At 37.2% G+C, this 26,641-nt stretch overlaps 1 protein-coding gene across 1 annotated transcript in view; it reads right to left on the reverse strand.

Annotated features, from left to right (window-relative positions):
* Positions 1–275: 275 nt before the first annotated feature.
* LOC136856919 (uncharacterized) overlaps positions 276–26,641 on the reverse strand; it is an 81,678-nt gene continuing 55,312 nt past the window's right edge. The window contains exons 3-4 of the mRNA XM_067135172.2: positions 25,669–25,850; positions 276–1,645 (exon numbers count right to left, since the gene is read on the reverse strand). Coding sequence (XP_066991273.1) covers positions 1,486–1,645; positions 25,669–25,850 — 342 coding nt within the window. The 3' untranslated portion in view covers positions 276–1,485. The remainder of the gene's footprint in view (positions 1,646–25,668; positions 25,851–26,641) is intronic.

A 26,641-nucleotide genomic window follows, 5' to 3' on the forward strand; every position in this document is an offset into this window, starting at 1 on the left:
TGAAAAGTTCTACTATATCTGTCAAATGAGGAAGCATATTTACACTGCAGTGTGAATTTCTTCTCTTATAGAATGTTCATCAATACTTAGCTGATTCCAATACCTACATTTTAATCTTTGAGATGGCCACAACAAATACAACAGTATTTTCAAACAAATTTCAGACAAAAAAAATCTCAAATAAAAGAGATCATCAGAGATAAAGCAAGTAATTAAGATGACTTTATGATATCCAATGATGAGGGCAAAGGTAACAGAATAAAACACAATTTACTTGACATATTGTACTTTACTGTAACACATTTGCAGTTAAAATAAAAATACATGTGTTATGGATTCTTAGAAAGAAACTTGCCCTGACAGTCTGCTTGACAAAACTTTTACCTCTGTAGGCTAACTGTTCACTTAAAGTGGCAATGAGTATCTCCAGCAGTTAATACGAAAATCCATGGGATGAAAAGTTAATGGTCAAAAACAAGATATAAACTGACCTTACAAAATTATAACTTCCAAGTATATCATATGAAATTTAACAAGTAGAGTCTTTCATATGCATGTTTGTTTGTTCTCAAATCAAAGTGAAGATGAAACATCCAGATTTTTCATAATTTTATGCAGTTTATTTCTCATGTACTGTACACATTTCATCAAAGTTACCGAGATATCAATTTTGTAATCTTGTAGATATTCTGTAAAACTTTGTGTATTGTAAATCCCCACTAAATTGTTGCTGAAATAATAGGTTACACAAGTGTTTTCATATAAAGAATCCACAGTTCCAGTACCTGGTTAAAGAGTAATTTGATGATATAATACACAATATTGCACCCGACAGGGGCGTCCCTTGGACCGTGATAATAGGTTCTGATAGATTACAAAGAAAAATTCTGACACACAGCAATATCATGAATATGAAAGTACTAAGGAATAAGAAAATTCTGACACACAGCAATACGAGCTCACTTCCACCCTTTATTAGCAAGCCCAAAACCAAACAATATGAAACAGTACAGTTTTCTCTGATCAGTCAGCTCATTAGTGAACATGAAAGTTTATAGAGCATACAAAAATTGTGTGTGTGTTTTTCCACCAATCAATACACATTTATTGTAAATAGATTATACTAGTACCGGTTTCGGCCCTTAACGGCCATCATCAGCTAGTACATAATTTTCATTTGAATGCATTACGTTTTGCCTGGTTGGCTTCCATATTATTATTTATAAATTTCATTTTCCCTATTTATAAATAATAATAAAATCATACAAAAATTGTTGATTCGGTTACATAATACCAGAGCGTAGTCTCATTCAATATATAAATTAAATACTGTAGAGCAGTAGTTTCTTCAATGGCAGTAATCAGTTTTGAAGATACTTCCACCAGCACAGTTCTTTCTTCAACAGTAATGATGGGTTTTCAGGAAGTTACTGTAATATTTCTCGAGTCAAAACGTACAACAGATATCTCGTCTCAATAGCAAGCTCATTTCTTAATTAAAAATGGCCTGCATCTTCTGAACAAACCTGGAGTAACATCAATACCATCTAAATTTTCCTCCTCAAAATAGCGTTCCATTCTCACAAATTCACAGGTTTCTGCACCCATACGTGGGTCTGGTTTCTCTGCATCTTCGGGTGTAACACTGTAAATACATGTTAAGGAAAACATCTCATAAACACACACACATATACTAATACTACTACTATTAATAATAATGATGATAATAATTCTCAGCTACTGGATTTCAGTTGTCCTGAACTGGTGCTGTTTATATGGCCTGCATACCAATTCTGATATCCAAACTGCACTGCAATCTGGCAGCAAAAACAGAACTCTTTTGGTAGATTTCCAAAAGCTGAGTGATTGATTTTGCCATTCAACCACAGTTAAAACACTAGAGATCTTTACTGTGTCGACAATAATGATATGGGAAGTCAAGAACTTGTCTCCTCTTCAAAAATCAATCACCTTGTCTGGGCCTGTAAACTTGGCATCATGGCTTGGATGCTTTAACTCTAATCCATTGAGGCAGCTATACCAAGAGCAAGATATACATCAGTGCATCACGTTGCAGAGTTAACAATGTATTCACAATGGGGTATAAATGAAATGGCGTATGGCTTTTAGTGCCAGAAGTGTTCAAAAACATGTTCGGCATGCCAGGTGCAGGTCCTTTGATTTGACTCCCGTAGGCGACCTGTGCGTCGTAATGAGAATTAAATGACGATAAAGATGACACATACACCCAACCCCCATGCCAGCAAAATTAACCAATGATGGTTAAAATTCGCGACCCTGCCAGGAATCGAACCTGAGACCCCTGTGCCCAAAGGCTAAACATTTAGCCATGGAGCCGGACACAATGGGGGTATGAAATGTATATATAAAACCTCACAACAAACAAATAATGTTGACAAAGTTAAAAATTCAAGAGATAGATGGCGATTGTTGCTTTATGGAAGAAAACAATGGGATTATCAGCACTGCTCTCTATAATAGTGACAAATACTATATAGAACAGCCTTGAAGTTTTCATGGTATATTATAAGAGAGAAAATAAATCCTGTACATGGCAAGTAGTAAAGAATACAGGGAGCTGCCTTGAACCTCCAAGAGTGAAGCCCAATGACAGTGAACTACATACTATGGTCGTCTGACGAGAAGTCCCATGGATATGGGGTAAGAGGTGCGAGGGGTAAGCATGGCTGCTGCGCATGCATCTATCTCAAGTCTCAAGGCATAACAAACATCTGTTCTGTCCGTGGTGACTCTTGCGAAATGAGGTACTGTTGTGAAGTTTCAAAGTGACAGAGCAGTTGTGCCTTAGTTACACATTTACTGTATGTACTACATAATGAAGAGTTAATGAATATGCATTGATTCATAGAGCTTGCATTGTCTGTCATGGCTGATGTTTGTAGCTATTTGTTACTCGTGCCATACCTACAAGCTGTCGGACATCTCGTCAGACCCAGATAGTAGGGGGTGTGGTCATAGGAGGGCAGTGGTGGCGACTAAGGGGGGCGACCCCCCCACTTTGTAGAGAAAACATTACATTTTTATTACATTTTAGCCAGCTGAAACTAGGAATTAAGAAAACAAATTGTGCAAATTTTAAATTATTAACAAAATTATAAAAAATACGCACAAAATGTTGTTCATCACAGCTAACCAATACGCCACAGCAAGTAGTAAAGACTTCGCAAATGCTATGAGGAAGGGTAACAGGGGTATATTTTTTGCCAAGGTCATGGACACTGAGGTATGATTCACCTGCTTGTGGCGTGCATTCGTCAGTCTGGCAGTCTCTTTAATATTGTCTGTTAGTTTTTTTGGAGTGTAGTCAAATACTGAAAGATTTTTTAAATTTTATAATCACGCCATACTTTTATTTAATTGTAATACGTGTGTAATATTGTTTCTTTGGTGAAAGTTTTATTGTATAGTATTGAATCAAAATCTCAAAAAAACTATTATTGCTGCACTTAAGTTAGTAAACTGTCAACCTTTGCCTCTGTAGAAATTTGCTCAAAGTGCATCAAAAACTTACCATTTTGTAGCATTTTTTGTTCAGTTTTGATGTGTATAACCCCCCCTCCGCTACTATATCCCTCAACCCAGCTACTTTCTGTTGTCTTGTTGTCTGTATATTTTTTTGCCACCCCACTTCTAATTCCCAATCGCCGCTACTGTAGGAAGGCATGAGAAGGAGAGTTGTTTTTGACAGTCAAATACTGTACATCATAGCTCATTGTAGTAATGCGGTAGATGCAGACTGTAACTTCAAGAATTCTCCAATATCACCACTATATGAAACTGAAACATAAAAGAGATATTAAGTTGGTATTAAAGCTACTATAATGTAATGTTGTGTGTATATGAATCAGCATAACAAAAATATTCCTCGTATAACATTTCCCATGTAAGATTTAAATTATGGCATATAATACGTACTCAGAATACAATTTAAGACTTCGCATTTCTGCTAACAGGCCAGTGGAATCCCCAAGTGTGTGTCATATAGCTTGTGTTAAGCTTGGCATGATAAGTCTTGAGATCAGATGCAGCAGTTCACTAGTTCACTATAGTCAGCACAGGACTAGAATGGGATTGATGTTTAAGAGAGCAAGATGCTCCGCGTTGCCACGTCGTATTCCTCAATGAATGCCTCTTCACGGCAAAGTCATTAGCGTACGTTAAAGATATGTTTTAAAGCAGTCAAGCAGATATTCAAAGTAAAATATAAAAATAAGCATATGTAACGCATAATTAAAATTAGTATTTGCAGCAAGAACAAATATTTATCAATGTCAATAAATATACTTCCCCTACGACAGTTGCCGTTTACAATAACCATACTTGTCTTTTCCTCTTTTAACTGCACTATTTTTGCTTACTCTAACCGCAGCTGCAGTTCTAACTTTATTTACAGAAATGAGAGGTCCATTATTAAATTTCTCCTATTCAAAGTACTCTCATACATAATAAATATCATCCCGAGTTGGTCCCTTTGCCGGAACGTTTCCTCTCTTCACTTTCAGATGCTAGGCATACAATATATACAAATAATATATATATTAGAATCTGCTTTATGTCGCACTGACACAGGCAGGTCTAATGACGACGATGGGATAGGTTTTTTTTTTTTTTTTTTTTTTTGCTAGTTGTTTTACGTCGCACCGACACAGACAGGTCTTACGGCGACGATGGGACAGGAAAGGGCTAGGAGTGGGAAGGAAGCGGCTGTGGCCTTAATTAAGGTACAGTCCCAGCATTTGCTTGTTGTGAAGATGGGAAACCGGGCGAGTTGGCCGTGCACGTAGAAGCGCGCGGCTGTGAGCTTGCATCCGGGAGATAGTAGGTTCGAATCCCACTATCGGCAGCCCTGAAAATGGTTTTCCGTGGTTTCCCATTTTCACACCAGGCAAATGCTGGGGCTGTACCTTAATTAAGGCCACGGCCGCTTCCTTCCAATTCCTAGGCCTTTCCTATCCCATCGTCGCCATAAGACCTAACTGTGTCGGCGCAACGTAAAGCCCGTGGCAAAAAAAAAAAAAAAGATGGGAAACCAAAGAAAACCATCTTCAGGGCTGCCAACAGTGAGGTTTGAACCTACTGTCTCCAGAAAGCAAGCTCACAGCTGCATGAACCTAACCGCACAGCCAATTCGCTCGGTCAAACAATATTTAAAAATTAACTGCATGACTGTAACTACGCTATTATTATACCCCCCCACCCACCCACCCACACACACACACATCTTTAGAGAAACTGTTTAAACACTCCCTCTCACCGCACATGTTGCAAAAACGGCAACATTGTCTTAACCTTTCCCTCTCTTCACTGGGCTGTGCTCTGTCTTAACCTTTCCCTCCCTTCTCTTCATTGGACTGTGCTCTCTGGTGGTTTGTCATGTGATCAGTCAAATTCCGGGTTGTCAAGACAATCTACTAACAATTTCTTCCCACTCCATCCCCATTACAGCTTGAGAACACGTGTTCAAGCAGCTGTCAATCCCATCCTAGTTTCGCACAGACTATAGTAACTATTGGACTTAAAGGTGTATTGTGAGGTTATTATCACGGTGGTTAAGTACACTGTAGCGCAGAGAATATTTTTGGTCGAGTGTTACTTGCACAAGAAGAAGAAACCAGTTAAAAGGTGCCTCTGAATATTCTGTAGACGGTTTTCCAGTTCTACAGTACCATAAAAACGTTTCATGCAACAAATTCACAAGCGGCATAGAACCACTTCCATAAATAATAAGAAAAAACACTGAACGAGAACAGCTCTCACACAGGAGGGGTTAGAAGATATACAGGCAAGACTGCAAGTCAGTCCACATAAGTCACTTCGAAGAGTAGCTCAGGAAACTGGTATTTCACATTCGTCAGCAGGTAACGCAACAAAACATTTACGATCTTCCCGGACTCGTTCAGTCCCTAACAAACAACTTGCAGATTTCATTACAAGAATAAGATTTTGCAGGTGGCTAATGAACAATGTCCATGATGTTATCATGGATCTGAACTTTTTTTAAATTAGTGACGAAGCAGGGTTTCATTTGAGTGGATATGTCAATTCACAGACCAATAGCACCTGCGATACAGAGAACCCGCATATTTTACAGCCGAGACCTCTGTGCTATGTGAAGGTGGGTGTATGGTGCACTATTAGTGCCTGACGAATTATTGCTCTGAGATTTTTTCAGAATGTAATTTATTAGTTTGATCTTTGTGTTGACGATTCACAATGACAATGGAAATTGAAAGGATTTTCCTCCTAATCAACACACTAATATTTAACAAGTTTCAGCCCTTATCATTGGGCCACCTTCATATGTATAAATAAACTTATGGGTGATGTAAAAAAACAAATAAGCACACAACTGCTTCAGCAAGGAAAAGCTGCAGGAAGTGATCAAATTACTGGGGAGGTATTAAAGACAATGGGGTGGTACATAGTGCCTTATTTAAAATTTCTCTTTGACTATGTCATAAATAATAGTGTAATACCAAAGGAATGGAAGGAATCTATAATAATACCAATTTATAAAGGAAAGGGTGATAAAAGGAAACCAGAGAACTACAGACCAATCAGCCTGACCAGTATAGTTTGTAAAATTCTGGAGAGTTTAATATCGAAGTACATCAGAGGGATATGTGATGATAAAAATTGGTTCATGAGGAGCCAGTATGGATTTAGAAAGAAATTTTCTTGTGAGGCACAACTGGTGGGATTTCAGCAGGACATATCAGATCAGTTGGATTCAGGAGGTCAGTTAGATTGCATAGCCATAGATCTTTCCAAAGCCTTTGATAGAGTGGAACATGGAATATTATTAAAGAAATTGGAGGGAATAGGATTGGACGTAAGGGTTACACGTTGGATAAAAGCATTTCTAAATTCAAGGGTTCAGAAAGTCAAAGTAGGAAATAATGTATCGCAGGAAGAGAAAGTTTGGAAGGGAATTGCACAGGGTAGTATAATCGGTCCGTTACTTTTCTTAATATACGCAAATGATTTAGGGAACAATATAACATCAAAAATAAGATTGTATGCAGATGACATAATTGTTTATAGAGAAATAAACAACATTGAGGATTGTTCAGAATTACAAAGGGACCTTGAAAGTATTCAACAATGGGTTGAAGAAAATAATATGAAGGTTAATGGAGGCAAATCAACTGTTACAACTTTTACAAACAGGAGCTTTAAAACTGAATTTGAATATACTTTGGATGAGGTAGTTATCCCAAAAGATGGCAAGTGCAAATACTTAGGTGTGAGATTTGAAAGTAATTTGCACTGGAAGGGTCATATTGATGACATTGTTGGGAAAGCATACAGATCATTACATGTCATAATGAGGCTACTTAAAGGATGCAACAAAGAATTAAAAGAAAAAAGTTACTTGAGTATGGTTCGTCCATTATTGGAATATGCAAACAGTGTTTGGGATCCTCACCAAGAATACCTAATAAAAGAAATAGATAGTGTGCAGAGGAAAGCAGCAAGATTTGTAACAGGGGATTTCAGGAGAAAGAGTAGTGTATCAGAAATGTTAAAGGAACTTGGGTGGGAAACTTTAAGTAAGAGAAGAGAGAAAACTAGACTTACAGGATTATATAGAGCCTATACAGGAGAAGAAGCATGGGGAGATATCCGTGAGAGGCTTCAGTTGGAAAATAATTATATCGGCAGGACTGACCACAAATATAAAATTAGAAGGAATTTTAGCAGAAGCGATTGGGGTAAATTTTCATTCATTGGGAAGGGTGTGAAGGAGTGGGACAGTTTACCAGGGGTAGTGTTTGATCCTTTTCCAAAATCTGTACAGATATTCAAGAAGAGAATAAACAGCAACAGAGAAAATAAATGAAGTGTTAGAGGGCATTCGACCGGTGCAGGTTATTGTAAATTTTAAAAAAATGTGTGTGAATAAATTAATTCCATCCCCTGGTCTAAGGAGTTTGGACAGCCAAAGTAGGGGACTGCCTGTAGGGGTGAAGTACAGTGGGGACTTCGAGGGCCCTGGGACCGCTACGGTAGCTGTGAAGGCCCTTCAGGAACTCTGAAAAGTGGTGGCAAAAGGGGCTCTGGTTAAGACGCAGCAGGTCGTTATGCTACTTAGGATCCAGAACAGGTAAAAAAAAAAATAGTAAATAAATAAATGCAATGTAAATATTAATGTTATAGCAGTTTTATAGTATCATTTGAAGCAATTCCACATACTGTATATCAGTTGACTATATTTGTAAGTAGTACAGGAGATATTATAATTAGAATTTTGTAAACAATATAAATTTATTAAGGATGAGCTGTGTGTTTAATAGAAAACATTGTTAGCGTAAATTGTATAATATTGTATTATAGGAAAAATTTTCTTCTCTTGTTAATTTAATATTTAGTGCTTGACAATAATGTATTTTAGTGTACCATTTGCCACCGAGGTAGACACCTCATTTGCAACTAAAGAGATTTTGATTTTTGATTTAAAAAGTTGTATAACATATAAAAGACATCACAAATGATTGAAAAAATTTAACATAGGTTTCAACAAGTGGTCCATGAGGACTTAGTAAATATTTATAATGAATCTAAAATAGTCTTATCAGTACTGATCTATGTTAAAACATCTATATGTTGAACACTAGTCTATATGACTTATTTATAAAGGTATTATGTAAATAACCGTCTTATCATTTAATTGTAGTTCGTGTTGAACCCTATAGAAATTTTAATTCAATTATTAAAAATAAACTGTCCACTCTAATATACACTGAATATACCAGAAACACATCTGAGCTTCTGATAATTACAAGAAGTTGAAATATTTTCCATTTGACTTGTTTATAAAACTATTTACAAACAACGTAAATAGTCACTCTGATGATTAAAACACATCCTTGACTGTGAAGATTTGTATTCCTAGTTTCGTATACATATTGAACAGTGAAGACACTTGAACTTGAAGCTGTATTGATAAAGTTAAAAGGTCGACTGGTTAAAAATGTGAGAGAACATCCTTCCCAGTTTCAACTGCCAATGTAAATAGTCAAGGTTAACTGAACGAAACTTACACGCAGATAGCAGTATACGGTAAACATGGCAGACAAGCATTCCAAGAGATCAAAAAAGGAGTAAGTTTAAATTAGACAATGGCTAGGTTATGCATTCTACAGCTATTCATACAAATATTCATTAGTTATTTTCCTTGTTTCTTATAGACTTCCACTCTGCCTTCAACCAGACACAAGATATAATTTCAATCATAGGAGTCTTTTGTTCACACAACAAATTTACAGGAATAATCCTCGAACTGCAGAAGCATTAAAAACTCAATTAGGAATACTGTGCGTTCCAGAAGTGTCCATGAACTGCAAAGTGTGTTTCAAAATTTCACTACAAGATGTGAAGCTTGCATCACAGCTCAAGGAGATAACTTTTAACATCATCTGTAAATACGGGAGAGTTCAGTTTCATTTACTAGCTTATAGCTACAAAGTCTTCCTGCGCTAGTGTTTCAGAAGGTCTGTTCACATTTCCTCATTTTTAGGCGAGATGTGCCAATTTTTGCTCAGGTTTTCTGCTAAAGAAGGTGAGCAGAGTGAATTATAGACATTAGAAGGCCTTACACCAGAATGTTCAGTGCATTTCAAACTGGAATTATTTGATTGGTCTATGGAGAAAGTTGTTTTTGAAGGGAAATGCAGTTCCTGCCATTTTCGATGCATTTTCTCTTTACACACAGAATGTAAGTGGGACATAACAGTGAAAATTCTCCAAATATAAAATTAATACCTTTAATAGTACTATGTAATTAAGTAATTATTACACAAGTATTCCTTCGATATCAGGAAACTAATACTCATGCTCCTCTCAGGGAAAGACTTGAGCCAGTCGCAGCCTTCATCAACCAAAAGTGAATATAATAAAAGAAGACTGGCAAAAGCAGGAGAATGGGAAGCAAAGCAGCTGAAGAAAATAAAGTCTTGCAACAAACTGTTAAGAGAAGCAAGCAAGAGAAGAAGGTAGGAGAACTAAAAACGATAACAGAAGAACTAAGAAAAAAATCATCTTATGAATGATTCAGCTCTGGATATTCTTGCTAAGACTGCTGCTGGGTGAAAGTTTGTCTAGTAAATATTCAGAAGAACTGCAAGCATTTGCCCTCACACTGCACTTTTACTTTCTCAGAGCTTACAGCTTTGTAAGAGAGCAGTTTAATTTGTCTTCCACATCCAAGAACTGTCTCGAACTGGTACGAACAAATTGACGATGTTCCTGAGTTTACAGCAAAATCCATAAAAAACTTAACAAGAGAATGTACACTGATGTTCATAAAAACAGAATACCTTGAAAGACTAGAGATAGGAAGTTCATATTCACAGGACATGTTCATTAGTATGTTCTGCAGAAACTACTAGCATTTCAGTCACCTAGGTTCAGTATATGCCCCGTTGCCTAGTAGGCACTGGGTCCTCGATGGATACTGGCATCGACGTGTATAAGTTGCAGATGGCGCCCTGGGGTATAGCCATCCATGCTGCATTCACCTGTTTCCACAGTTCATCATTGTGGTTGGCATTGGGTTGCAGCGCCGCACCCGTCGTTTCACCATATCCCACACATCTTCGACTGGCGACAAGTCCGGTCATCGGGCGCGCCAGGGCAACAGTCTGACATCCTTCTTGATTAATAAATTTCATTTTGTTCCGTATTGATAATTACCAAATGTCATGAAAGAAAGAAAAGTTCCACCTAATCAATACACATTTATTATAACATATATTAACTACTATATATGTGCCAACTAAGCATATCTCATACAAGACCCAAACATCTGTGTTAATACAACACTCTTTTTTTAACTGACAAGGCACAACGCCTATCGCAACTATCACAAAGCTGAGCTCAAGCATACTCTTTGTACGCATAAGATATAAGATAGATGACGAACTCATTCAGTTATACTTGTTTGTTAATTTCATAACAAGATATATGTACATTGTGTCATATTTTATCATGTATTTTGAGCATTTTAAATTGATTATACATTCAACTGTTTATAGATAAGCTATAAAATTTAAACATTCTTAAGCAAAGCATAAGCACAACTACAATGATTTTAAATTTTAGGGTCTATCACTTTAATTGGTGAGGCAGAATATAAAAGATGCAAATAATGTAAGATTCTAATGAGGCTGAAGATGACCTTGTAAGAGGTCGAAACCGGTCCTGATATATATGTTATAATAAATGTGTATTGATTAGGTGGAACTTTTCTTTCTTTCATGACAGTCTGACATCCTGTGACTACAAGAAGGCATGTGTTAGTGCAGCAACATGTGTTCGCGCATTGTCCTGCTGAAATATGGCATTTGGGGTGTTGTGCAGAAAGGGTATGGCTACGGGTCGCAGGACGTCATTCACATTCACGTAGGTCAAACTGGTCACAGTGCCCTGGACACGCACCAACTGTGATTTGTGGTTATACCCAATAGCACCCCACACTACAAGGCCTTGAGCTGGCGCTGTATGTCTCGTGTGAATGCAGTCAATGTGATGCCTCTCCGCCTGTCTGCGGCGAACCAAAATGCGGCCATCATTTTCAAACAAAAGAACCTGGATTCATCCGAAAACACTATCAGCTGCCATTTCTGTCCCCAGTGACGTCGTTCCGTACACCACTGCAGTCTAGCATGTTTATGCACATTAGTCAAAGGCAGGCGGAGAAGTGGACGACGTGCTGGTAAACCAGACCATAATAAACAGCGATGGACTGTCACTCCTGATAGTGTACGATGTGTTAGCCTACACTGTTCAATTGTTGCGCCAGAGCCGAGGAGGACGCAGATCTCTCCTGCAATGCCATTCGGATGAGGCATCGATCTTCTCGAGGGGTGGTCTGGGTGGTGCGACCAGACCCCTCTCGTCGTATTGTACGGACTTCTGTGAACCATTCTGTACACACCCGTTGCACTGCCAACACACTTCGACCCATACGAGCAGCTTCTGGTTTTTATGAACATGTGTGTAAGTCAGTGATTTGAACTACTATTTGCATTATCTATGGATGAGACAGCTAATAGCTGGCAAGTTAATGATAAAAGTTTTTTCGCTACTTGTTTCACGTCGCACTAACACATCAAATGTTTACGGCGATGGAAGGATGGGAAAAGGGATAAGATTGGGAAGGTAGTGGCTGTGGCCTTAATTAAGGTATAGCCCAGCATTTGCATGATATGAAAATTGTAACTCACAGAAAACCATCTTCAGGGCAGCAGACTGTGGGATTCGAACCCACTATCTCCCTGCATGGCCAACTTGCTCCATAAAGGCAAAATACTTCATGGTTATGTTATTAATAAAAGATGAACTACCCATAGCAAAAAATGGTTTGGTGTGCATCAATGAACTGTGCAACTTAGTGTTCCAATTCCATTTTTAACAGATATATAATAGTTTTACATTTCATGTTTTCAACAGACTGAAAAAGTATATTATAGTTTTATATTTAATTTTTTCGATGGACTGAAAACTTTTACTTGTATTAACATGTTCACTGCTGATGACATTTATAAGCATCAGAGCAAGCCGTGATCGCGTGCAGCTGACGCTTATAAGCGTTCGTGACCACACATTGCACAATGTGTGTTTTTCAGTTTAGCTTGGCAGCTACGGCTGTGAGATTGTATTCGCACTCGGCTAAAGCCTCAGGGAACATTTTACTGCCAGCATTTTTCTTTTTCATTTCTTATAGTTGGTAGTACATATTGTTGAAAACGGTGGCTATGGAACTGACACCAGGACATTCTGGAGTGTGCAGAAGGTGAGGCAATGAAAAATTAACCAAAACTGAGGTGTTAAGTGTTTTGGAGAATAGTGAACGTGAGTTTAGTGGTGATGAATCCGAGAACGATTGGTTTTTGAGAATTCGGACAATAGAGATAGTGATGACAGTGTGGAAACGGACCTCAGAAGCTTGTATCGATGTATTGCAGAGTCGGAAGATACAGGCGCTATTGATAATTAAGTCAATGAAGAACTAACAAAGGCAGTAATAAATGAACCAGATAATGCCTGGAATACAGAGCCACATGACATGCAACATCATTCTTTCATAACACAGGATGCCGGGCTGAGTGGCTTGGACGGTTGAGCGCTGGCTTTCTGACCCCAACTTGGCAGGTTCAATCCTGGCTCAATTACTATTTATTTACATATTTTACGTCCATATTGGAGCACTTAAATCAATACATTTGAGTTAATTTCTTGCTTTCGAACAAATTCCCACTACCGTATTTTATTTCATTTCAGAAATTTGAAACGAGGCTCCCTTCACATTAATAGATCAGCAATCAGCAATCAGCTCCAAAGTTTCCACATTAGACTCAATCAAAAGCACTATAAGCAAGCACACAACATACAAAAACTTACCTGGAAGGAAAGGAAGAAAAACTTTCAACAATTCGAACAATGTTATGAAGTTACATATTTTTTTTAAAAATTTTAATTGCATACAGACTTTTTATGTAACAAAGTGAAAAATTTGTTGAACAACTATTCTAATGAATAGACATAGTTTTAAGTCAATCAACCATGTAATCATCTGCTCTCATACCAGTAACACACTAACCCCACATTGTCTTTAATATCATCTATCCTAATTTGTATTTTGTTTTTAAGTGAATCAATGTATTTGCAAATCTATGTGTTTTAAAATCTTAACCATTCACCTAAGCCACTATAACAGCTGAAGATGTTCCTAAATAAGGAACGAAACATGTACTGTTGACATATAAATTTAAAAAAAAAAATTGCCAAAAGGCAAAATAAAGTATCAAAACGGTGGAAGAATCTCAATAGTGTAAAATTTAGTGATTAAATTTTGATACGGAAAATGAAGCTGATTACTTGCAATTCAAAGGCCAACCAGGCAAATAAACAAGGCAACATCTACTTTAATCTAAAGGTGAAGGTAGCTAACTAAAGACAGATTTTTTAAAGAAATGTCTCAAAGACAACCTAGTTCCTAAATTTCTGAGTAAAACTCAAAAGAAGCATGTACCATCCAGACACCACTCTGAAACACAAAAAAGAGTCAATCAAATATGGCTAAAAAAAAAAAAAAAAAACACCTGTCCAACACTACTGTTACCCTTAGAGTGGGATTCGTTTCAAAGACACATCCACGAAAAAATGGATATCATTTTAAGTAGAAAACAGGAAACCCTTAACAACAAATTAATGTCTTTAAAAAATGCTAAGTCCAAAAACGAAAACAGCAAAGCTTACTCTTCAAATTCAGTAATTGAATTGGAAGATTACCCTTTGCCAGTTAAGAACATTTCCAAGGTTAATCTTACCGAGGAGGAAATGAAAACCCATAGTCAAGGCCCCAATTTCAATTGGACAAGTAGGAATAAAGAAAAAGAGCTAATAACCACCATTGCAGAAGTAGAAACAGTAATACAAAAACTCCCTAACAAAATTCAGAATGACGTCAGACACGAGGTAAAAAAGAAAATTCCGAACTTAATAAAAGGTTTAGAAGTTTCTCATAATAGAAATAAATCTACTTCAAGCTTGTCACATAAAATAAAACAAGAAGAAATAATAATTACCAAAACAGACAAGGGAGGGACAATAGTAGTTTTAGATAAAGAGGAATACATCAAAAAAACAGAAACTTTCTTCAACAATAGCACTTTTTTGGAAATAGAACGAGACCCTACAACTAAAACTCAGAAAGAGTTAAAAACACTATTAAGAAACGCAACTTTTATTTTGAATGAAAAGGACGTCCAAAAATTGATAAACATGAATCCCGGCCTTCCAACAGCAAAAGCTTTACCCAAGTTACATAAAGAAGGAATTCCCATAAGACCAATAATAAACTTCCGCAACAGTCCTACTTATAAAACATCGCAATACGTACACACTTTCCTAACCAAACATTACGTTTTTCACAACAAGACACCAATAAAAAATTCCATAGATTTTTGCAAAGTACTCAAAAACTTTAAGTTAACACCACATCAAGTAACATGTTCCTTCGATATCAAGGACATATACACAAACATTCCAGTGGATGAAACAATAAAAATTATTAGAAAGAATCTCATAGAACATAATCAACTCGGCATTGGATTTCATTAACATACTCAAATTCATCACGAAACACAACTACTTCACTTTCAATAACAAAATATATAAACAAGAAGGCCTCCCAATGGGTGCTCCTACTTCGGGCATTTTAGCCAATATTTATCTCGACTACCTGGAACATACCAAAATAATAGGACAAATAGAAGGTCTTAATTTATGGATACGCTTCGTAGACGACATTTTTGCCGTAATAAATCAAAAAGAGAATAACAGTGACGATATCCTCAATAAATTAAATACACTTGATTCCAGAATAAAGTTCACACTAGAAAAAGAAAAAGAAAACTCAATAAATTTTTTAGACATAAATGTAACATGAAAAAAGGAAGAGTTCGTCTTCAAGATACATAGAAAACCTACTTTCACTCCCATCACAATAAAGAACTACTCATTGCACCCAGAATCGCAAAAATGGTCAGCTTATTACAGTTACGTATACAGAGCGTTTAACATACCCCTTACACACACAGAAAGAGAAAAAGAACTGCTCTTTATTCGCAAACAAGCCCAATATAACGGTTTCGAACCAAAGATAATAAACAAAATAATTGGTAAATTCAAACAAAAATTACAAACCAATCTAACACCCGAAATAAAAAAGAAAGACAAATACGCTAAGTTCAGATTTAACAACCCCAACTTATACACAGTAACCAATTTATTCAGAAAACATAATTATAAGATCGCATTTTCAACCAGCAACAACACGAAGCAAAAATTTTTAAATCACAACAGTGTCAATTCCCTAGGTGAAAACAAACACTCTGAATCAGGGGTTTATAAATTAAAGTGCCATCAATGTAAAAAAAGTTATGTCGGACAAACTGGGCGCAGTTTTACTGTAAGATACCAAGAACATGTCAATGCCGAAAGACATAAAAAAAATTTCCGCGATGGGCCAGCACGTGAGTTTAACGGGACATCAATTTACAACCATAGAGCGGGACTTAACTATATTACATAAAATAAACAAAGGAGCTCTCCTTAATACTTTAGAAAATCTATATATTTATTTAGAAAAAAAAGTAATCAAGACAATAACCTCAATGAAACTATTGACAATAGAAACCCTTTATTTGAAGGGACATTATCAAGTCTCGAAGCATTAGGCAAAAAACACAATACAAATAGTAGAAGAATAAACAAGACAGAGCCTCCGCCATTTTGTACATCCCCTCTACCCAGCCCTCCTAAAGTTGATGCCGTGACTGTAACTGACACGCCCCCTCCCCTCTCCGCAGCCCCACCTCCCCGCAGGGAGGAGCATACAACGGAATACACACACCATTACTTCACCAGACGCAAAGCAGCATCAAACGTCCCTCCAGGGTCACAGTAGAATCGAAATTCAGCTATAGCAAGGTAAAGGAACTTTTTAATACATTCTATTATTACGCAAAGACACATGCTTTCAAACAAATTCCCACTACCGTATTTTATTTCATTTCAGAAATTTGAAACGAGGCTCCCTTCACATTAATAGATCAGCAATCAGCAATCAGCTCCAAAGTTTCCACATTAGACTCAATCAAAGCACTATAAGCAAGCACACAACATACAACAACTTACCTGGAAGGAAAGGAAGAAAAACTTTCAACAATTCAAACAATGTTATGAAGTTAAACATTTTTCTTTTAATTTTAATTGCATACAGACTTTTTATGTAACAAAGTGAAAAATTTGTTGAACAACTATTCTAATGAATAGACATAGTTTTAAGTCAATCAACCATGTAATCATCTGCTCTCATACCAGTAACACACTAACCCCACATTGTCTTTAATATCATCTATCTTAATTCGTATTTTGTTTTTAAGTGAATCAATGTATTTGCAAATCTATGTGTTTTAAAATCTTAACCATTCACCTAAGCCACTATAACAGCTGAAGATGTTCCTAAATAAGGAACGAAACATGTACTGTTGACATATAAATAAATAAAAAATTGCCAAAAGGCAAAATAAAGTATCAAAACGGTGGAAGAATCTCAATAGTGTAAAATTTAGGATTGCAAACATGGCGCTCCTACTCAGCTAATAGAGTGACATCTTACAATGGATGATGGGCGAAGCATACTGGTTACAGAAAAACGATTGCCTTCTTGATTGCGTACGGTGCATATATGGAAAATGGTGATCATACCGTCTGAATAACGAAATTATGTAACAAGAAAAATGTTAGTCATAAAACAGGATGAATTTTAGTTTTAATTCGAGAAAATATGGTCAAATTGGTAAAGAAAAGAGCTCAATTTTAATTCATTAAACTGAAACTACAAAATTTGTTAAAATGAAATATTTTAACACACAACAAATAGGGAAAAGGAAGGGACCAAAAGAAAATTTGTTATTCTGAAAATTTTGTTATACATACTGGTGTTCGTTACAGCGGAATTCTCCTGTAATAACTGGGCATTGAAAATAAATTGTAACAAGACTAAGGTGTTGGTAGACCGTAAAAATAAAACGAGAAAGAGCAAAAGGAAGTGGATAGTGCAGAACAAGAAAACTGAGGAGGTTGATTAGTTGGAATATATGGGGGTCTTTATTAATAAAAAAGGGGGGTAGGAGGACCAGGTCAAAAGAGCTAAGTGGAAGGGAGTAACAGCTATGTCAGTCATAAAAATCGTGGAAAGCAAATTCCCGAGAATAAGGTATGAAACACAAAGGATGGTTTATAAAACGGTGGTCCTAAGCAGAGTTCTTTATGATGCTGAGGTATGGGGGGTTGAAAAAGATAGAGATCAGCTAAATCAAAAAGCCAGTAGATTCAGCAGAACGGTGATGAGTGTTCCGCTTTGTACTGCCAGTTCTGGGGCTTTAGTAATTTCCAGTCAGTATATGAAAGTACAAATTGTGAAGAGGGTACTGTGATATTGGTGGCAATTAAGGAGGGGGGAAGGTGGCTTACTACTGCAAGCAGCTTTCCAATATCAGATTGCAAGAAGGTATATTGAATGCTGGGCTAATAAAGTAAAAAGGATTCTGGAAGGCTTGGGATTACAGTACTTGTGGGATGAAGACTGGAATACAAAGGGTAGAGGCTAACCATACGGAGGGTTAAGGAAAAACAACTGCAAACTTGGGAGAGAGGAATGTAGGAAAAGACAGACACTAAATATATTTCATAGGATTATTTTAGTTAGTAGGATAAAGATTAGCAATGCAGACAGATCAGCAAGAAGTGGTTTCTTATGGTGGTTGATGGGTTTGTATAAGAATAAGGGATGGGTAAGAAATAAAGATACAATGGTATGTATTTTATGTGATGAAGTGAGGGCCGATTACCATCTGATATTTGAGTGTAAAGAAACCAAAGGATTGAGAGAAAAGTTATTGAGTGAGAACAAGATAAAAAAGTTAAGACAGACTAGTAATGAGCAAAAAATTACTTGGTGGCTTGTGAAAGAATGGAAATGTGCGGACAGTGTATGCAAATATTTAGGTGCGGTTAGGAAATTGAGTATTAAGAAATCAAGTGTAGGAAATATTTTTAGGAGTGAAGGGTTTAACAGGGGTCATGAATGATGTTTTTTTTTCTGCTTCCTATTGTTATGTTAGGTAATGGTTAACACTTGGTGGCTTGTTATGATCAATCAATCAATCAATCAATCAATCAATCAATCAATCAATCAATCAATCAATACTGATCTGCATTTAGGGCAGTTGCCCTGGTGGCAGATGATTGCAAAGAAAATGGAAATTTATTGAACATCTCCCTTGGTAAGTTATTCCGATCCCTAACTCCCCTTTCTATAAACGAATATTTGCCACAATTTGTCCTCTTGAATTACAACTTTATCTTCACATTGTGATCTTTCCTTCTTTTAAAGACACCACCCAAACTGATTCGTCTACTGATGTCCTCCCACGCCATCTCTCCACTGACAGCTCAGAACATACCACTTAATCGAGCAGCTCGTCTCCTTTCTCCCAAGTCTATCCACCCCAAACTTTGCCACATTTTTGCAACGCTACTATTTTGTCGGAAATCGCCCAGAACAAATCGAGCTGCTTTTTGGATTTTTTTTTCCAGTTCCTGAATCAAGTAATCCTGGTGAGGGTCCCATACACTGGAACCATACTCTAGTTGGGGTCTCACCAGAGACAAATATGCTCTTTCCTTTACATCCTTACTACAATCCCTAAATACTCTCATAACCATGTGCAAAGATCTGCACCCTTTATTTACAATCATATTTATGTGATTATCCCAATGAAGATCTTTCCTTATATTAATACCTAGGTATTTACAATGATCCCAAAAGGGAACTTCTTTCACCCCATCAACGCAGTAATTAAAACTGAGAGGACTTTTCCTATTTGTGAAACTCACAACCTGACTTTTATCCCCGTTTATCATCATACCATTGCCTACTGTCTATCTCACAACTTATCGAGGTCATTTTGCAGTTGCTCACAATCTTGTAACTTATTTATTACTCTGTACAGAATAACATCATCTGCAAACAGCCTTATCTCTGATTCCACTTCTTTACAAATATCATTGATATATATAAGAAAACACAAAGGTCCAATAATACTGCCTTGAGGAATTCCCCCCTTAATTATTACAGGGACAGATAAAGCTTCACCTACTCTAATTCTCTGAGTTCCATTTTCCTAGAAACAGAGCCACCCATTCAGTCACTTTTGTCAAGTCCAATTGCACTCATTTTTGCCAGTAGTCTCCCATGATCTACCCTATCAAATGCCTTAGACAGGTCAATCAAGATACAGTCCAATTGACCTCCTGAATACAAGATATCTGCTATATCTTGCTGGAATCCTACAAGCTGGGCTTCAGTGAAATAACCTTTCCTAAACCCAAACTGCCTTCTATCAAACCAGTTATTAATTTCACAAACATCTATATATATAAAATAAAGAGTTTTGTCTGTACATTGCTCAAAATTTGAAAAGGATGGTATTTCTGTATCAGTCATGTCCATAGTAACAAGGAAATGCATTTTTAAATTTTCCGTAATTTCTGTCTGTCTGTCTGTCTGTCTGTCTGTATGTACACGCATCACAAGAAAACCACTGAAGAGAATTTAATGAAAATCGGTATGTAAAGTCCGGGAATAAGTCGCTACAATCTAGGCCATAAATAATTTTTTTCACGCTGAGAGAAATGGTAGTTTAGGGGAAGGCCTAAAATTTAATTCTCAAATATGTATATTATTAATGGTCCTATCTTAATGAAAACCGGTATGTAAAGTTCTAAAATAAGTTGTTACAATATAAACTATAAATAATCTTATTCACTCTGAAAGAAATGGTAGTTTAGCGGAAGGCCTAAAATTTTATTCGCAAATATTTGTTATTAGTGGTCCTATCTTAATTAAAATAGGTATGAAAAGTCGGCAAATAAGTCGCTACAATCTACGCCATAAATAATCTTATTCATGCTGAGAAAAATGGTAGTTTAGGGGAAGGCCTAAAATTTAATTCTCAAATATTTGTTATTAGTTGTCCCATCGTAAATAAAATCGGTATGCAAAGTCGGGGAATAAGTCGTTACAATCTAAACCATAAATAACTTCATTTACGCTGAGCGAAATGGTAGTTTAGGGGAAGGCCCAAAATTTAATTCTCGAATATTTGTGTTATTAGTGGTCTTAATGACAATTACTATATAAATAAAGTTACATAGTATTAAATTTCCGATCATTTATGTCTTATACGTTTTGACCGTACCGGCTATGATAACGGAGATATTCATGAATATGGATTTTTGTTGCTAAGATCATATCAGAGAAAATGGGTAAACAGAATTTTAATGAAAATCGGTATGTAAAGTCGGGGAATAAGAAATTACAGTCTACTCTGTAATTAATTGTATAAGACGGCCTTATATTACAGAGTCGAAAGAAAATTGAATGTGAAGGCCTACAATACAGAAAACTCATAACATTGATCAACAATAATATTACATTGACCATTGTTTGTTGTAATTGCTTTGTGTCTCTGTTGCCATTCATCTCCGATAGATGGGATTACTGCTGTATACCGAGATTTTTTTAAATTTGCTCTACGTCGCGCCGACACACATAGGACTCATGGCGACGATGGGATACGAAAGGGCTAGGAATGGGAAGGAAGCAGCCCCTACATTAATTACGTTACAGCCCCAGCACTTTTCTGGTGTGAAAATTGGAGACCATGGAAAACCATCTTCAGGGCAGTCGACAGTGGAGTTCGAACCCACTACCTTCCGGATCCAAGCTCACATCTATGCGCCCCTAACCGCACAGCCAACTCACCCAGTCACACCGAGTATAACAGCCTGCCTGAAAATTGGCGGGAAGTAGCTGGGGAGTTAGATAAATTTCTGATACTACTGATACGTAACAAACTGGTTCATCATAGCATTCGAGCTATTCAATTCCTATTCTGAGGTACTGATTGAAATGAGCAGTATGCATATTTAACGGAATAATGGCAGAGAAGTGTTCACGGCTGTCTGCTGTCTGGTCATTGCAGCACTGGGACTTTGGACTGTTAGATCAGCACCACAGTACTGTTCGTTAGAAGTGAGAAATTTAATTTGATCGAGTATTTTATATATCATTGCTTTTAATCACTACATTCCTTCTGACGACTTCAGGTAGGTAAACCACAAAGACAGTCTTTCTGAGAATCCCGTAGCAAAGCACGGGTACATCAGCTAGTGTCTAATATAATCAGAAAGAATGCATTCCCAAAGCTTACATGCAATGCATGTCAAACTGAATGGCCTATAATTTTCAGCTTTATGTCTATCACCCTTTCCTTTATATACAGGTGCTACTACAGCAACTCTCCAGTCATTTGGTAAAGTTCCTTCATGCAAACAATAATCAAACAAGTACTTCAGATATGGTACTATATCCCAATCCATTGTCTTTGGTATATCCCCCGAAACCTTATCAATTCCAGCTGCTTTTCTAGTTTTCAACTTTTGTATCTTACTGTAAATGTCATTGTTATCATAGGTAAATTTTAATACTTCTTTAGTATTAGTCACCTCCTCTATCTGGACATTATCCTTGTAACCAACCATCTTTACATACTGCTGACTGAATACTTCTGCCTTTTGAAGATCCTCGCATACACACTCCCCTTGTTCATTAATGATTCCTGGAATGTCCTTCTTGGAACCTGTTTCTGCCTTCAAGTACCTATACATACTTTTCCATTTTTCACTAAAATTTGTATGGCCACCAATTATGCTTGCCATCATGTTATCGTTAGCTGACTTCTTTGCTAGATTCAATTTCCTAGTAAGTTCCTTAAATTTCTCCTTACTTCCACAGCCATTTCTAACTCTATTTCTTTCCAACCTGCACCTCCGTCTTAGTCTCTTTACTTCTTTGTTATAATATAGTAGATCTTTACCATTCCTTACCACCTTTAAAGGTACAAACCTATTTTCACATTCCTCAACAATTGCTGATACCTGTATATATAAAACGAACATAGTAAAGGCAGAAGAAAGTGTTGTGAAGGTGCTCTGCAAGATAATTCTTCTAGCTGTGTAAACGATTATAGAAGAGACAGTGACCTAAGTCACGTAAGGTAGGTCAGGTCTGAATTCACAAGGGAAGGAGGGAGGAGGGGTGATGGGAGGCTCCTACGTTTGGTATTCCAACAGGGAAGCATGGGAGAAGTTCCCGTCTCTCAGTACAGGTTTCCGTAAGGGGAGAGGGGAAAGAGAGGAAAGGTAGAGAACAGGAGATGGAGTGCCCCTCCTGCCCTCTCCCCTGGCGTAACAACAGGTTAGCTGTTGGGAGGTGGGGGATGATCCAAGGGAGGGGATATTGCGTTGACGCAGCTAGAGTAAAGTAGTGCAGTGTCAGTCTCGACTATGTAACTTTTTTTTAATGTTTGTTTATATTTCCTCTACGTAGCTGATAGAGAAATTTGTAGTACTGTAGAAGGAAATAAAGGTATGGTATAATTTTAATTTTTCCCCATTCTTACAAATATTATGCGTAACACATTATTGACTTTTGAAGAATTTTATAGTTTGTATACAAATTGAAGCACTTCTTAACTCCCTAGTCCTATCTCCAAAGTCCTCACATCCACATGATCTCCATCTGCTGACACCAGCCCATCTTCTCATTGTAAAATCTCAGAGCACTTACATCAGTTCCAGATCCTGATGTTGCACATGTACCAGAATAATGCCTGTCGCGATACCAACGGATCCAACAGATTGAACAACTCTTTTAGACACGCTGGTCAAAGTAGTACATATCAGAGCTTCAATGGTGCACAAAATAGAAAACTAGCCAAAATGCCATTCAAATAGGTACGCTGGTCATGATCCAACCTGTCACCTATGAAATGGAGTCTGGAACACATCACCAAGCTGCATCTTGGAGCCGATTCGATTGTTCATGTGGTTTCATTTAATTCTTGCACTGAAATCAGTCATTAGAAATATCCTATCCTTGCTATTGAACCTGAATATGATATCACTCAGTGCTTCATAGAAATTGTCAACTTTATCCTCATCCTGATCTCATATGATAAATACACCGAGATAATTCTTATTCTAATTTCTCCAAAAGCTCACTCATTTACATGCGTAACAGAAACTGTGTTGTGGTATTATGAACCTGATGAACAGCTACATGTAGACAACTACCCCACATTCTACCCTTTCCACACATTTTAAGAATACCTTATAAAACCTCCTCTCTCTTCCTCAGTATTTCCCCTTACCCAAATATCAGTAACTACTAACATGTTCAGACGCATCCTCTTTGCTGATTCAGGCAGTTACGCATTTTTTCTTCCACGAACCCCATTCTTCGTCTTTTCCTTCTGCTTTTTCCCACACCTGTGGGGTCACGGGTGCGAACTGCATCGCACATGTGGCTTTGGCCCTGTTTTACGGCCGGATGCCCTTCCTGATGCCAACCTTATATGGAGGGATGTAATCACTACTGTGTGTTTCTGTGGTGGTTGGTAGTGTGGCATGCTGTCTGAATATGAAGAGGAGAGTGTTGGGACAGACACATACCCCTAGTCCCCGAGCCAGAAGAATTAATCAGAAGCGATTAAAATCCCCGACCCAGCCGGTAATAGAACCTGGGACTCTCTGAACCGAAGGCCAGTATGCTGATCATTCAGTTAACGAGTACGAAGCCTATGAATAATAATAATAAATAATGGCGTGTGGCCTCTGGAGAGGACTGGTGCAGATACTTTTTATTTGACACCCGTAGGCGACCTGTGCGTCGTGATGAGGATGAAACGATGATGAAGACAACACATAGACCCGGCCCCTGCACCAGGGAATTAACCAATAATGGTTAAAATTCCCGACCCTGCCGGGAATTGAACCCGGGACCCCTGTGACCAAAGGCCAGCACGCTAACCATTTAGCCAGGGAGCCAGACATTAACATTGATAACACCCCATCTAATTCCATTTTTTCATTAAGTTGTTTCCAAGGAGTCCTTGGCTTGTCACTCTGTAAAGTAGGATTCTATCCTACTTACACTTAATTACAGTGAGAATCTCTCCCTTAACAGATTAAGGACCACTGGTGTATTGCACAGTCCTAGCCACCTGAGCACAAGGTGAATTATGACTCAGAATATGTCCAAGATATCTACTCCTATTCCATAGCCAATATTCCCCTACTGTGATGCAGTATACAGTAACCTGAACGCCTCACTTTCCATCAAGCTCCAAAAGGCACATAACGCATGTGTTCAATTTATTTCAGATATACCAAGGTGTAACCATATTTCTCCCGCATTTGATAAGACTTTCATGGCTCCGCTTAAAAGAGCGACAAAGTTTACACATTGTTTTTCTGTTACATCATATACTGAACCTTAACACTCCTGAATACCTTACCACACAATTCCATTACCTAGCATCACCTTCTAGTAATACTACGAGATCATCATCCACCTGACTACTAAGCATTCATCGCTCAACCGGCTACAGCAGATCATTTGTAGTCGCCGTCAGTCGAATTTGTAATTACCTGCCTGCTGAAATTAGGAACGTGTCAAGCCACCGCCGCTTTAAGAAACTCTGTTAAACTGGTTGATAAATAATAATTAATCATAACATACGAAGGATTAGATCACAGCTAAGTTATTAGGTTAATTGAAACATTTAATTGATACTTCAAGATATTAACTTGTAGATAATTTCTTTACTGTATACTTAACTCTTCATGTAGGCGTATGTATGGTCGGACAGAATAGCAGGCTTCATAGCCTGAGTCCTCCCATATAAAACAAGAAAATAAATAAATTAAATAAATAAATAAACAAACAAACAAACAAACAAACAAACAAACAAACAAACAAACAAACAAATCAATCTCAACTTTCAGGGCTGCTTACTAGGACATTTAGCCATTGCCCATTGTTCACAAACTAAGTCACAACTACAGGAACCCACACCATGAAGAACTATAAAAACAGAAAGCAAAGTAAAATGTACAAGTTCTGATGAGGTGTTCAAAAAAGGATACTCTTTTCTTCCAGAATTCGTAGATACATTTTCATTAGTCTTAGACTCATAGCCATGTTTTCCAGCTTCCAGAACTGCAAATTCTTTTTCAAAGTAATTTAAAAACTCATTTGCTGATGATAGGAGCTCATCTGTTTCTATGAGCGTATTTCCTAACTCTTCTTTTTTCCCGTTAACCTCATACTGAAACATAATTAACACTCTACAACAGAATATTTACAATTACAAAAATAAACAAGGTGTACATTTATAGAGAGAAAATATTTATTTACAAATGTACTGCTAGATCTTCATTTAGTTGCCACAAGACACAATATAATAAAATAAATCAATTCCGACAATCTATTGTAAACACATTTTGATTTATATTTGATAAAGCGTGGTAGATTATTTTCCCAACTTATTTCTTCACATAAATGTGATGGTGAATGATGGACATGGAGTCAGCGATGATGATCCCCGTAATCAACATGAGATCTCGATGTGGGAAACTTCTTTGGAAACTGTACCGGGCGGTACACCTCCGCGCCGCTAATTCAAACTTTGCACCAGTTGAAACTCCTCTACTGGAGGAAGCCTGAACTTTAACTACAGTGCTAATTCTCTAGTTTCTCAGAAGATGTCCCTACTTGTAAATTTTGAAGTGTTCTGAACTGTGTCGTTTTCGATGTATTTTTGTTTTGCCTGTAGTAAGAAGTGTGAACATTCTCTTCTAGATGGCACTACTGAAGGACTACAATGGTGCACCCTAGAGCGAAGTGAAAGAACTGTTTTTTTTGGACAAATTTTGTGTTCAAAAGTTTGTTCTTTGTTAAATTTCTTTCAGTCATTGTTTAGGTTGGCTGTATAACCCTGCTCTTTTCCCTTGTTTTGAATTTACCAATCCCGAATTTCTCTAATTAATTTTCCACCAATAATGTGTTTCTTCTTCATCTGGTGTAGGGGTTTTCGTTGTTAGCCAATAAAATGATTGT

This window comes from Anabrus simplex, chromosome 1, assembly GCF_040414725.1.
Source record: "Anabrus simplex isolate iqAnaSimp1 chromosome 1, ASM4041472v1, whole genome shotgun sequence".
Taxonomy (NCBI): Eukaryota; Metazoa; Arthropoda; class Insecta; order Orthoptera; family Tettigoniidae; genus Anabrus; species Anabrus simplex.